Below are 13,916 nucleotides of genomic sequence, written 5' to 3'. Positions count from 1 at the left end.
AATTTAGTTTTGTGGATATATGCATTTACTTTGTGTTTTAGCAATTACTTTCAGAAATATTTGCAATCCAGCAAATGTGTCTGGAGTCTGGGATTCATATTAAAGTAACAATGGAGCTATAAAAGGAATATTGGAGAGTGAGAAATTGGCCATGAGAGATAGTCGTTGAAGCTGGGTCATGAGTCCATAGGAATTTATCATTTGATTCTTACCACTTTGCCTAAGTATGAAATTTTCTATGATAAAAAGTTTTTTCTCATTTCAAAAAAATTTATTAAAGTACAGTTGATTTACTATGTTGTGTAAGAAATAAATTTTTTAGATTATGATTTATCGTAGCTGTCTCATAAGTGCCTGATCCAGGTTTTAGGGTTCAAGCATCAGGAGGAATGGACAGGTTAGGAATATCGACTCTTTGATTATCTCATGTGGATCCCTCCTAGGTGGGAAACAAAGTAACCAACACTGTTTTAGGCAGACAGAGCAGAAGAGCAGCAGCATCTGTCCCTGGTCTAGCCAGAGGCTGCCCACAAGAGTCAGACGTGCCCTGGAAACAGCATCATCTCCCCAGGGCATGCCTTAGAATTTGAGAAGCCATCTGCTAAGTTTATGTTGCATTTCCTGGCTCCAAACTTGTGTTCTGGGCTTCATTTCCTCAAACAGCTAGGCCTTCCACATTATAGACTGTTCTGTGTATCTTCAAGTCCTGTTGGTGCCAAACCTGACTGCATACCAGAATCCCCTTATTAAAACTTGTCATTTCTGTCTGCCATCTACTTATCAGATTTGAGGAAATGTGTAGAACTCTGTATTTTTATCACACAACCTGGGTGATTTCTTCCAGAGCCAGCCCAGTGCTGATCTATAAGCCAGCACTTGGGATCCACTCATTAGTCTACCCTGTCTGAATCTCTTGTGACGAGAGGAAAGAGATATTACAGGGACTTGTGCCTTTTCCTTTGTCATCGTCAGGTGTCAGTGCTGCAGAATCAAGGCCGAGAGATGATGCTGGTGACGAGTGGAGCTGTAGCCTTCGGCAAGCAACGCTTGCGCCATGAGATCCTTCTGTCTCAGAGCGTAAGGCAGGCCCTACACTCAGGGCAGAACCACCTGAAAGAGATGGTGAGTGTGGCTTCCCCACCCCCTATAACTGGGTCCTTAGGCCTCCTCCCCACCCTCCCAACCACACCTTGTCTGTTGGCATGTTACAGGCAATTCCAGTCTTAGAAGCCCGAGCCTGTGCAGCTGCTGGACAGAGTGGGCTGATGGCCTTGTATGAAGCCATGTTTACCCAGTACAGCATCTGTGCTGCCCAGGTGAGAGGCTGACCTTTGCAAGGGGATGGGACCTGTGAGGGTGATTCCCGTGGAATAAGGTGATTGCCAGCCGGGCTCTGGAGCCAGACTGACAGGATACAGTCTCAGCTTCAGCACTTGCTAGATGGAAGATCTGGAGAAAGTCTTTAGCCTTTTTGTGCCTCAGTTTCCATATTGAAAAATGAGGATGTCATCAGTGCCTATTGCAGAGGGTTTTCAGAAGGGCTCAATGAGAAAATTTATGAAAAGCATTTAATGTGTTTGGTACAACACATACTTTTCTCAGTAATGTTAGCTCTTGTTGCTATACTTGTAACTCTTAGGACTACTCCAAGAACCCATACTTCCTCTGAAGATAGGTTAGATGTCTTTATTTCATTGACTTCTTTGACTTGGGGTGGCTTGTTTCTCCTTGCATCTGGTTGCCTTATATAATACATATCTACTATGTATTATATATAGTATAAGAAGTATATACATATGTATATGTATAAGAATTATTATATATATGAAGGATATTGCTGTTGGTTCGTTGGTTTTTAATTCATTTAGCAAATGTTTATTGTGCACCATTGTGTACTGAGGAGTCTGTTAGACATCGGGGATACTGCAGCAAACAAATCAGCCATGTTCCAGTCCTCATGGAACATGAGGTTACCGCCTGAATGTTCTAGAGTCTTCTTTCTACATTATTTCTTTTTTACCCTAATTTACAGAATTCTTGTCAGTTGTATTTTTTAATCAACTATACAACTGTACACCAAATAGAAAAATTTAAATATCACCAAACAACTAAAAAAATACTAACTTCCCAAGTTATTTTCAGATTTGCTGCCTCTGACCCTGTCATTTACACAGATGTTTTTATATACAGATGATGTTATTATACATCCTTTCAGGTTTGGCTCTTGTATTTCCTATCACTTTTTCTGTTTTTCCATCATTTTCCCAGTTGTTATCCACAATGATGTTCAGAGTGTCATTGAGTAAGGGAGCTGAAACAGAAAAGCATGGACTTGTTCACTTTTGCTTGTGTCTGGGACCCCACTCTGAAGTCTCAGATTTTTTTTCGGTCACATAAATTCAGTGGAAATCTCAATTTTGGGCACCTCTTATTATCAGTTCTTTTTTCCTCCATAGTCCAATGACAGTTTTAGTCTTTTATTTTTTTTAAAGTGCCTGGAACCAGGTGAGGAAAGTAAAGTCCAGAAACTTTGCTTTTGTTTGCCTTCCTCTAGGGGCCTCTTCACTCCCAACACCTTTTCCTTGCCCAAGATCTGATCTATAGGAAATCTTCGCTCTTTGCACCTTATCCCGTGATTCCTTGTTTTCTTTAGTAATCCTGTTCTTAAGGCCATTATTGGGGGCTTTTGAAAGTTTCCCATAAGTTGTCAGGTTAAAGATTTAAATAAGAACAGCAGCTATTTTTTCTTCATAGAAATGAACCTGATTTGCATCCTAACAGATTGACTTTCTCCAAACACATACTTTTCTCTCTGGTTTCTTGTCTTCCATCTCTTATTTGCTAAACTGTTTGAGCAACGGATATTTTCACTGCACCTTTATACCTCCTGCTTGCCTCTCCTACTTACACATGTGTTTACTTTTATTGTTTGACCTTCCACCACCAGGACCAGAATCTATATGTTCACCTTTGACCCAGACCTGTTTCCTGCACGACTAAACTTTCTGAAAAGACATTCATGATCTAACCTATTCCATCTTCCCCAAATCATCAGCATATTTATTCTCCATCCCAACAGCTAGTACAGGGTCTGGCATTTCAGAGGTATGCAAACAATTTATCCGATGAGTGAGTAAATTATTTCCCTTGGTGATGTTACCATTTTTGTCTTCATCGCCCACATATCACATATCATTAAGGCTGCTGTTATCTTTTCAGTTACCATGGCCAGACCCTAGTTCAGGACTTAACCCTTCCCACTTGTACTCTTTCAGTACCTTCCTTATTGACCATTTGCCTCTAGCCTTTCCTGCCTCAGCTCTGTCCTGTATCACAGGAGCCTTCTTCCATGAACATCAGAGGGATTTCATTGAAACGTTTAATTCATGAGCTTAGGAGTTTGTTACCATTTTGTTTCCTGCTATCATCCCCATTTATCTTTCTCTCCTGCTAAACATTGCCTAATATTCTGATTCCAGCAAGGGGGAGTTGCTGTTGGCCTGCCCCCACACCCAGCTCTCCACTCTTGCCTTTGAGCTGCTTGAGTAAATCTGTCCCTGAACTAGTTATGTCGAGCCCTTCTTTCAGTTTGTGTAAAGACTCATCTCCATAAGCCTCTCAGACTCATCCCACTTGCTCAGATACAGTCTTTGCTAACTCTGGCAGTGGTCAGCCACAGAGCAAAAATAGGGACAGTACGGCCTGTTCCATTTTATTCAGTACATGTTTAAGACAGAGTAACGGTTCATTCACTCACTCACATGTTTCAGCACCTACTGTGTGTATGGCCAGACTTTAAATCAAATGCTGGGATACAAAGATTGTTTAGAAATGGCAGTTACTACTGTCCCCAGATCCCTCTAAAGTAAGTACATTCATTTTCTTCATTTTGTAAATGGATGAGATTTCATAGCTTTCTAAGGATTAAAGTACTTTTGCAAGATGGCTTGAGCATCCTAAAATCTTCCAGGTGATTCTTTTCTCTCATCGCCAGAAGAATTAGATAAGTCTCCAAAGATGTGTTCCATTTTTAACTTTTCAGGATCCAAGAAACCTAAAGTTTAACTCCTATACTCTTAGCATCCTTTGTATGAATGCTATTCCTAGGAAGTTCACTATTTTCCTCTCCCCCACATTTTCATTCTCTTTAATCCTTTTAGATTTTGGTGACCAATTTGGATTTTCATGATGAGCAGAAGCGCCGGAACCTCAATGGGACTCTTCATGAGCTTCTCCGAATGAACATCGTCCCCATTGTCAACACAAACGATGCTGTTGTCCCTCCAGCAGAGCCCAATAGCGATCTCCAGGGGGTAAATGTGGGTAAAGTATTCATGAGGTTTGAGCATGCTGTAGACACTAATGCCATGCTATGCTGCATGTACTAACACCAGATGTTGGGCATAAACAAGATGGAGAAATGGGAGATAAGCTGGCCTGCTGGAGCAGTGGCTGCATAAGCTCTTGTAAAATCAGGGGGTTTCATTCAACTGGTGAGGCGCAATGTGGATTTAAGGTGGTGCTGTGAGCATGGCTTGTGTATATCAGTGGAGAGAAGGGGGCATGTTTGCAGAGGGGGTTGCCAGTTGGCATGGTGTTTTGCAGACTGAAAGGGCCTTTAAGAGCTATCATGCGCATGCTCAGATTCGTTCATTTTGCCTGCCAGAGCCTAGCTGAGTACTTCTGTGAACTTCTGTTTGAACTGCATAGGTCCCTTACAACTTTTTATACCTGTATTTTAGGTTATTAGTGTTAAAGATAATGATAGCCTGGCTGCCCGTCTGGCTGTGGAAATGAAGACTGACCTCTTAATTGTTCTTTCAGATGTAGAAGGTACAAAGAAATGCCTTTTCTTTATATCTAGTCTTTGTTTTAAATACTGTATATGTGAGCATGAGTTCCCCTGATCTTTTCACTGTAAACCATTATTTTCTGAGCCATATGGTCTGAAGAGGGTTTTATGATTATGATTCAAAAAAGGTGGTGGTGGAGGGGAGGCACCTGGAAGATGAAGTTTGAATGCTGTGAAATGTTGTCATTTCCAGGCACTTTAATTTTGTTTTTTACAACAGCTGTATGGAGATGTAATTCACATAACATATAATTTACCTTTTAAAATTTACAGTTCAATAATTTTCAGTATATTCATACAATTGTTCAACCCTCCCCACAATTTAGAACATTTTTAATCACCCCAACAAGAAACCCAAACCCTTAAGCAGTCACTCCTCACATCCTTTGAAACCCTCCAGCCCTTGGCAACCTCAAATCTACCTTCTGTCTCTGTTTTTTTTTTTTTTATTTATTTTGACTGCTCTGGGTCTTCATTGCGGCATGTGGGCTTCTCTAGCTGTGCTGCATGGGGCCTGCACTATGCAGGCTCAGTAGTTACGGTGCACGGGTTTAGTTGTGGCATATGGGATCTTAGTTCCCCAATCAAGCATTGGGCCCCCTGCATTGGGAGCGCAGAGTTTTATCGATTGGACCACCAGGGAAGTCCCCCCTCTGTCTATTGATTTGCCTATTCTAGACATTTTATATAAGTGTGATCATACAGTATGTGAATGTGATCCTTCATGACTGGTTTACTGTTCTCAAGGTTCGTTGATGTTATAGCACATATTAGTACTTCATTTATTTTTATTGCCAAATAATACTCCACTATGTAGATACACTACCTATTTGTAAGTTTTATTTTCCTAATTGTCAAGATGGTAGACATTTACGCTATTATAACTACTGATTCTGTGAGCATTTGTGCACAAGTTTTGGTGTGAACATACTTTTTATTTTACTTAGGGGTAGAATTGCTGGATCATTTGTTCAGCCCTTTGAAGAAGTACCAGGCTTGTTTCCTGAGCAGCTGCACCATTTTACATTTTCCCGGCAGTGTATGAGGTTCTGGCTTCTCCCATCCTCACCAGCCCTTCCTTCTTGGTACCTGCCATTTTGATTATAGCCACGCTGGTGGGTGTGAAGTGATACCACCTTGTGGTCTTGATCACTTTCAGTTTTTAATGTAAATCATGAGATACATTATTTTAAACTGGCTCCACTATGGAAATTCCATGTGACTTCTGTGTTCTTGTGTGTTACTCTATTCCTCTCTGCTTTCCCCCTCTTCATGGAGGGGCCCTCCCAGCTCCAACTTGGCTTCCCATTCACTCTGTTCACTTTCTTAGCCTGCTCCCATTTTGATCCATAGAGGATATGATAGAGGTATCTAAAGTGGGCCAAACCTACAGGATCCCAAAAGTCCCCCACTACATTCTCAGCAAGTTAGGAAAAAACCTATTTAGTTCCCTGCCCCACACCCATGGCAGGTTAATATGGCAGGATTTGTTCCTGGTTTAGAGAAAGCCAGCATGTATCCACAAAGACCCAGCATAGCCAGAAATAAATAAATAAAATTATTTTTAAAAATAATAATAAAAATAAAACCCAGTTTGAACTAGACTTTAGTAAACCTTAGTTTTAATGCAGCCAAAAACACCAAAACTGGCCGCTGGCAGGCTTGTGCTGTTAACTCTGATTAGTTATCCACTGAATATTGATTTTTAGAAAGATGCCAGAATTTTAAGTACACTCTTAGTTGGTTTGAGAGGCTGCTATAATGAAAAAGAAAAGTAGGTGAAATATCAGAATGCTAGGAACTCGAGGTGTCTGGAGGTTTGGCTTAAATTGTCAAATACTATTTATGATCTCATAGCATAATGCCTTCTGAGAAGAACCCAGTCCTGAACGCCCAGAGCTGTGGGCTGCTGGGTTGAGGCAGACAGGGGTTCTGAGAGGTTGTTTCTCCTTCTGTGTGTAATTGCTGCTCGTGGTTTGCACTGCTTTGTTGTGCACTGGACACTGACCATTCTCACCACTCTGATTCCCTTACTCTCTTAGGGAGGATGAATACGGCCTGATTGTATTAAAGATTTGGAGCAGAGGGGTGTATTTTAGCACAAGAAAAGCAGTAACTTGAAACCAGAACATCACTGCCTAAATGTCCATCAGCCAGCCTCTGACTGCTAGCAGTTCCCTTTGCCTGTGTTCCCCTTAGACCTCGCCTTTCAAGGCTCAGATATACTCTTTTTCAAAGTGAAATTGTGAAGATTTTTAATCTTGGATGGTATGCATATAACATTTTGTGTAACTCTCATTTTATGTCAGTCTCCTCAGTTTTAAAGAGGACATTGGCTTTGTGGTGACAGGTCTGCGCTCTTCTGCTAACTCAGCCTGACCTTCAGGCTTACCCATAACGTGGGGAGTGCAGTGTGACTTTTTGAAAGGGTACTCTGAGAGTGAATGAGAACCTCTCATATTTCATGCCCTTGGAAATAGTCATATTAAACAGTATCCAGCTGCTACACTGCTTGCGCAAAAGCCACTCACCTTTTTCAGTTGCAACCTTAAGGTTCAGTATCATAAGTAGCAATGGCAAAGGTGAGGACAGCTTCACTGTAGACTATAGGCAGGACTGGTAAATTTTATGCCAGGGATATGCCGTGCTCTGATGCTGACAAACATTCATTTACCAGGCAAAGTTAATAAAAGTATGTAAGGTACGTCCTCCTGGAGCTGATTTTCAGTGTGGATAGGCTCCATGGACCTCTTAACCTCTTTTCTCATCAGAGCTGGCCAAATAGCAGAATTTACCTGGATGAGGCGAGTACAGAGTAGTTGGCAGGTCCCCGGGGAGGTCTCTCTTGGGGGTTGCTCACTTCTGCTAAACAGTATTACTGAACTCTTGTTTACTTTTTAGGTCTCTTTGACAGCCCCCCAGGGTCAGATGATGCAAAGCTCATTGATATATTTTATCCTGGTGATCAGCAGTCTGTGACATTCGGAACCAAGTCCAGAGTTGGAATGGGTGGCATGGAAGCCAAGGTAGGACTCTGTTGTCTCTACTGCCCATAACAATTTTAAAACCAAACAGTATTTTATCCTTCTTGCTTTTGTAATTGTTTGAGGGCTGATGTATATATACAAAAATATGATGCACATCTAAATAAAGGTTTAATGAATATTGTGTCCCTGTATTTAGTCATGTCTTTCTATGTATGTCTTAGTGATGTATAAAGAATGTGTTCGTATTGTAACCTCTTAAAGAACAGGGTATGTATTTTTTATAATTCATAAATCCTCTTAAGTGTTTTTATTAGAGCTCAAATATTTTCTGATAAAATCTTTTACAAAATTCTTCTCTCCCATTAATTTTTCTAAGAAGTTACACCCTTCAGATACAGCATCATTTGTAGCAATGGCAGAGGTGAAGACCACAACCCTATGTATGTAGCTCAGAGTACTCAATCATATTCTGGTCAAGCAGCAGGCTGGACACTTGAGTTGAGGCACAACAAGTCAAACGTAGAAGTCACGTGTCTCAATATCAGTGTCTTGGAGAACACACTGAGCACAAAGAGCAGATTGGTTCCTCTTTAGACAACACGTGCCAGGATTGGGCTGAGACAAACACATGGGCTGAGTGTGTCTTCAGAGCTTCTGAGCTACTTGAAAACCTTCCTGCACATACTTAAATTGCTTAGTATCACATTGTATTTTCTTTGTTTTTACATGTTTAAAGTGCAGGGGTCTAGACCCTGCAAAGGTCTGGATCACGAAGTATTGAATACTTAAGTGAATATCATTTCAGATATCCCTGAACCTGTGTGATTAATGGTTATATCATCATGTATGTTATACTTGTACCTAACCAGAATTTCATAATCAGTAATGAATAAATGCCATTTGGATGTATTATTATCATCTTAATTGTTCTTTTTAAATATTAGTAAAATTTCTAGATATAATTTGGAATAAAAATCTGTTTCTATACTTACTGGTAAAAAAAATAAAATAAAGGTCTGAATCTCATCCATGGATCTAACTTCTCCCATTAGGTGAAAGCAGCTCTCTGGGCTTTACAAGGTGGTACTTCTGTGGTCATTGCCAATGGGACCCACCCCAAGGTGTCCGGGCATGTCATCACAGACATTGTGGAGGGAAAGAAAGTTGGCACCTTCTTTTCCGAAGTAAAACCTGCAGGTAAGTAGTTCTTCATAGTGTCCTGTGGTCTGTGGATGATAGCTAGTGCCTCCATGGCCTAGATGGGGCTGAAGACAGAGCTCTCTTAGGAGGAGAGCTCACAAAATTGATGTGCTAATAGTATGAAATATGGTGTAGTTTTGAACGCTGCTTGCAAAATTGGATTCTCCTATGTTTTTGTAAAACTTATCTAACCTGACTAACTAAGCCTCCTTTTCTTGCTAAAATCATCAAGTTAAAGAATATAAGTATCCATTTTCTCAAGAAACATTCACTAGGCCCATGCTGGATGCCAGGTGCTAGGGAACACTGGAGATGTAAAGATGCATAAGAAATGGTGTGTGTGCTCTCAGATGTTCAAAACATCAGCATTGTCATATAATCTACATTCAGCAATGCAAGCACATTAGAAAATTTAAGCCAAAGTGGAATTGAGAACTCCAAAAGATGTAAATATTATTGTGTGCAGACAGGTTCTTATGTTTCTTCCTGAGTTAATCTGGTATGCTCATCTGCCAGTTTATTGGTAAGAGTGATCTCTGGATGTGAAACAAGCATATCATGACCGTGAGCTGATGTCTGCACATGTTCTTGCAGGCCCTACTGTGGAGCAGCAGGGAGAAATGGCTCGATCAGGAGGAAGGATGTTGGCCACTTTGGAACCTGAGCAGGTAATAACTTTTGCTGATAGTTATGTTGGTTTTCAGAGCAAGTCATGCTGTGAGGTTTAGTGCACAGTCAAGCCTGCTGTTTCTCCATCTATTCCTCAGGTCCCATAGACTTAAATCTGGGTAATAAGTGTGATTCAGATTTATTTTGCCCTTTTTCTCGATTTCATTTTCTCCTCTGTCTTTTATAGGCTGAAGTCTGAGGTAGCTTGGCATCATTATGATGTTTTGATCAAAAGTATCATGAAAATCATGAGACCAGAGAGGCTCCCTAATCCTGCCACATACTGGGCAGGGAAATGTAGGAAAGTAACTTGTCCCAACTCACCCAAATCACATAGCTTACCTACAAGATGGAAGCTTCAGTCTGCTCCATAGCTTAGCCCTGCCCTGCCCGCAGTGATTCAGTCAGTTGAAGTAGCAGATGCAATAAAATGTGAGAAAGTCGGGTGGAAGCAGGGGCTGGCTCCCTGACAGTTGTGATGTTAAGGCTAGATTTGAAAGTGATGTATATAGGTTTCTTCTGAGGAGTTCTTTGGCCTGAGAATGGAAAGGAAAATTTGAAATAACTACAAGTAAAGAAAGGAAAGCCCAAGAGGACCTTAGTTTCTCTTTCTCTTTAGTCACTTCTTTTACTCCTTCAATAATCACTACTCTGATTTTCTATGTCTTCTCATCTAGGTGGGTAAGGATTGGGGTCTCCTCCAGCATTCAGGACTGGATTTTTACATTAATTGTCATTAATAATTGTCAAAAAAGAACTAGATGCAAAAACTTAACCTGGGAAATCAGGTATACAGCTGGTGCTGTTAAATAAGTGCAGTGTGTATATCATGCTGATTCCAAGTGCTGGCCCATCTCATCAGTGAACCAAATAATGCATGCCTTCTCCCCAAACACAAGGCCAGGGTTTGTTAATCATCATGATCAGGAGTGGTACAAGAGGAAGAAAATTGGAAAGATTACTACTGAGAGAGGAAGGAAAAATGAGGGGAGTGGTGGTAGGGAATGAATGAATGAAGTAAGGAGATTTCAGTCATTGTTAATGGGATTTAGGAGCAAGGCCTGGCACACTCAGAAGAGTAAGTCTAAAAGTGTAATGTGCATTCTTCATGAGTTAACATGTTTGCTTATTTGTGTTAATCTTTTACCTTTCTTCCTAGAGAGCAGAGATTATCCATCACCTGGCCGATCTGTTGACAGACCAGCGAGATGAGATCCTGTTAGCCAACAAAAAAGACTTGGAGGAGGCCGAAGGTAAAGAGCAGGCAGCTGAGTCAGTGTTACGGAGGGATTTGTTTTGGGTTTTAGTCTTTGTTTTACCAATAATTCTTACATCATGGTCTGCCCAAAGATAAGATCGTTATGGAAGAAATTACGTATTACACATCATTTTTTATTGCGGGTTGGTGGCTGGTATTCGTTGGGATTTTTTAAGTACACCTACTACCTCCACCCCCTTTCTTAGATATTCTGTACAACACCCACCCACCCCTCACCTGCTGAGGAGCTTTTTGCATTCCCCACACATCACAAGTCAGAAAGGAAAAAGACTGAGGACCGTACTATTTTAGACATTCAGCTAATAGCAGATAACATTTACTGAGGCCTTTGTGTTGCTGGGCATTATGCTAAGGAATTAACAGGTAGGATCTCATTTTCTCTTTAGAATATGGTGCCTATAAAGTAGCTACTATTTATTATCCCTGTTATACAGAGGAGAAAACTAAAGTAGAAAGAAGTTGTTAACATGCCTAAAACCATAGTCAGTGACAGATCTGGGAACCAAACCCAGATGGACAGTGTATATAAGAATAGTGGAAATAGTTGGTGCAGCCTGTGGTGAAAGATAGCTTTATCTCCTTAACCAGGATGTAGTTTGCCATCCAGAAATGCCCTGGAGGTCCTAATGATAGATTCCCTTTAAAAAAACCTTGCAGGGCTCATCAATGTTACTTTCATTCCTTAAAACATTTTTGAGCCATTACCTTGGAACTTTCTTTGGACTTTACATCCGGTCTTTTGAATTTTTGCAGTATTGGAAAACCACAAAAAATTTCATAAATGGAAGAAATCTTTTTTGATGTCTTACTGAAATCTTTAGTTTAAAAGAATTAAGACCCACAGAGGTTAAAGCTGCTGCTTAAGATCACGCACCTAGTTGTTGGCAGAGCTCTGACTTCTGATCCCAGTTCTCTCTCTAGGAATCCGTAAGGACACACATGACCTAAGAACAAAGTCTAGTGTATACATGAGCATAGTAATTGCCTTTGACTCGGCGAGCCCAGTTTAGGAAATTTATCCTAGGAAAAGATTGCAAGAGGAAAAAACAGCTCTGCATGTAAAGATTAAAACAGCTCTGCGTGTAAAGATTCTTTAAAAAAAAAAAAAAGATTCTTAGAGCAGGATTATTTATCCTAATGAAAACTGGAAACAACCTGAGTGTTTAATAACATTGGTACAGTCATGTGCATTGAACTGTATCAAGTCAATGGGATGTTTAGTAGTAATTAAATTATTTTGGCAACATGGAAAATGTATATGCATTATGAGGTGACAAACTAGAGTATAATAGTTAATATGCACTACAATTAAAACTTGATTTTTAGCACATGGGGGAAAATGAAGAAAATTAATATAATTGGTTGATGAGATTATGGTTTCATTTTTTTTTTTCCTTAATAAAAGGTTGGTTGCTCCACTCCAAAGTAAAAGTCTTTTTATTATTTTGTCTTGGTGGTTATGACTATAACAAAGAAGGGGAAATTTTTCATAGTGTCATTCAACATTAATCATAATAATGATTTGTGATGTGTGTGTGTGCTTAGTCGTGTATGACTCTTTGCAACCCCATGGACTCTAGCCCACCAGGCTTCTCTGTCCGTGGCATTTTCCAGGCAAGAATGCTGGAGTGAATCCCATTCCCTTCGCCAGGAGATCTTCCCGACCTAGGGATCAAACCCAGGTCTCTTGCGTTGCAAGCAGATTCTTTTCCATCTGAGCCACCAAGGAAGCCCAGTGATTATTTATGATATGTGATTCCAAATGGTTTTCCTGACTGCATGTGTATACGTGTATATATATAAATGTGTGTACGTGTATGTTAAGAGAGATAATCAAACAATGCATACTGTTAAATTTAAACTTACCATAATTCTATTTGTTTTATTTTAAAAGAAAACATCTTTACTTCTACCTATTATAAAACAAATTCACTTGTTATAAACAGAAAGATAGATCATCACTGTTCTTAAAGCTTTCTGACATGTGTCTGTGCACATGTATGTGCAATATGTGATAATTAGGGTCATATCATGCATGCTGTTTTATGGTTTGCCTTTTCCACAAACTATATCCTAGACAGCTTTCCATATCAGTATAGCAACTGCATTGTAGCCCATTGTGTGAATCTATAGGTAGAATCCAGTTCCCACTATTATAAAAATGCTGTGGTAAGTATCCACCTTACATGCAGATTTCCTCATGAAAATGATAAATTTCTGGAACTGAAGTTGCTGCCACCAAGCTCATGGGTGTCCACACCTTTACATGATGATGTAAGCTGCCAAACTGCCCCTCCCAGCAAAGCTCTGTAAATGACATGTCCTTGTCTCCCCAAGACCCCCTGAGTTCCTTGTCTGCTCCTAACGCAGTGCCACGTGTTCAGTAAAACAGCTGTAACCCACCCAGGTCTACTGCTTCATCGTGTACTCTTCACACCTCTTCAGGGAGACTTGCAACTCCTCTGCTGAAACGTTTGAGCCTCTCCACATCTAAATTGAACAGCCTGGCCATCGGTCTGCGGCAGATTGCGGCCTCCTCCCAGGACAGTGTGGGGCGGGTTTTGCGTCGGACGCGAATTGCGAAAGACTTGGAACTAGAACAAGTTACTGTCCCAATTGGAGTTTTATTGGTCATCTTCGAATCTCGCCCTGACTGCCTACCCCAGGTATGTGACTAATGCTGGCCATTGGAGTAGGGAATTGGAGGAAGAACGTCTTTTCAGGACTCGAGATAAATCTCCTAGAGATATCTTTCTTTTGTTTCCCTTCCTTCCACCCCTTCGCCCTCCCTCCTTCCCTTCCTTCCTTTCTTTCCCTAGAGATAGTTTTTGAGACTTTATTCTCATGTTGCCCTTAAGGCAATTTATATTTTTGATTCTTCCAGTAATTCTAAAAATAATTCATATGTCCATTTTACAGTAGAAAAAAC

At 40.5% G+C, this 13,916-nt stretch overlaps 1 protein-coding gene across 2 annotated transcripts in view; it reads left to right on the top strand.

The window, feature by feature from the left end:
- Positions 1 to 13,916, top strand: part of ALDH18A1 (aldehyde dehydrogenase 18 family member A1) — a 41,126-nt gene that overhangs the window by 15,716 nt on the left and 11,494 nt on the right. The window contains exons 4-12 of one of the 2 annotated variants that reach the window (XM_055560064.1): positions 973 to 1,122; positions 1,212 to 1,316; positions 4,161 to 4,313; positions 4,743 to 4,833; positions 7,754 to 7,878; positions 8,892 to 9,036; positions 9,634 to 9,707; positions 10,868 to 10,961; positions 13,433 to 13,653. In XM_055560064.1, the coding sequence (XP_055416039.1) occupies positions 973 to 1,122; positions 1,212 to 1,316; positions 4,161 to 4,313; positions 4,743 to 4,833; positions 7,754 to 7,878; positions 8,892 to 9,036; positions 9,634 to 9,707; positions 10,868 to 10,961; positions 13,433 to 13,653 (1,158 nt within the window). Of the gene's footprint in view, positions 1 to 972; positions 1,123 to 1,211; positions 1,317 to 4,160; positions 4,320 to 4,742; positions 4,834 to 7,753; positions 7,879 to 8,891; positions 9,037 to 9,633; positions 9,708 to 10,867; positions 10,962 to 13,432; positions 13,654 to 13,916 lie in introns of both variants that reach the window. The other variant, XM_055560063.1, reaches the window with a different exon arrangement.

Source organism: Bubalus kerabau, chromosome 22 (assembly GCF_029407905.1).
Source record: "Bubalus kerabau isolate K-KA32 ecotype Philippines breed swamp buffalo chromosome 22, PCC_UOA_SB_1v2, whole genome shotgun sequence".
NCBI classification, from domain to species: domain Eukaryota; kingdom Metazoa; phylum Chordata; class Mammalia; order Artiodactyla; family Bovidae; genus Bubalus; species Bubalus kerabau.
This window is presented reverse-complemented; position numbering and strand designations above follow the sequence as displayed.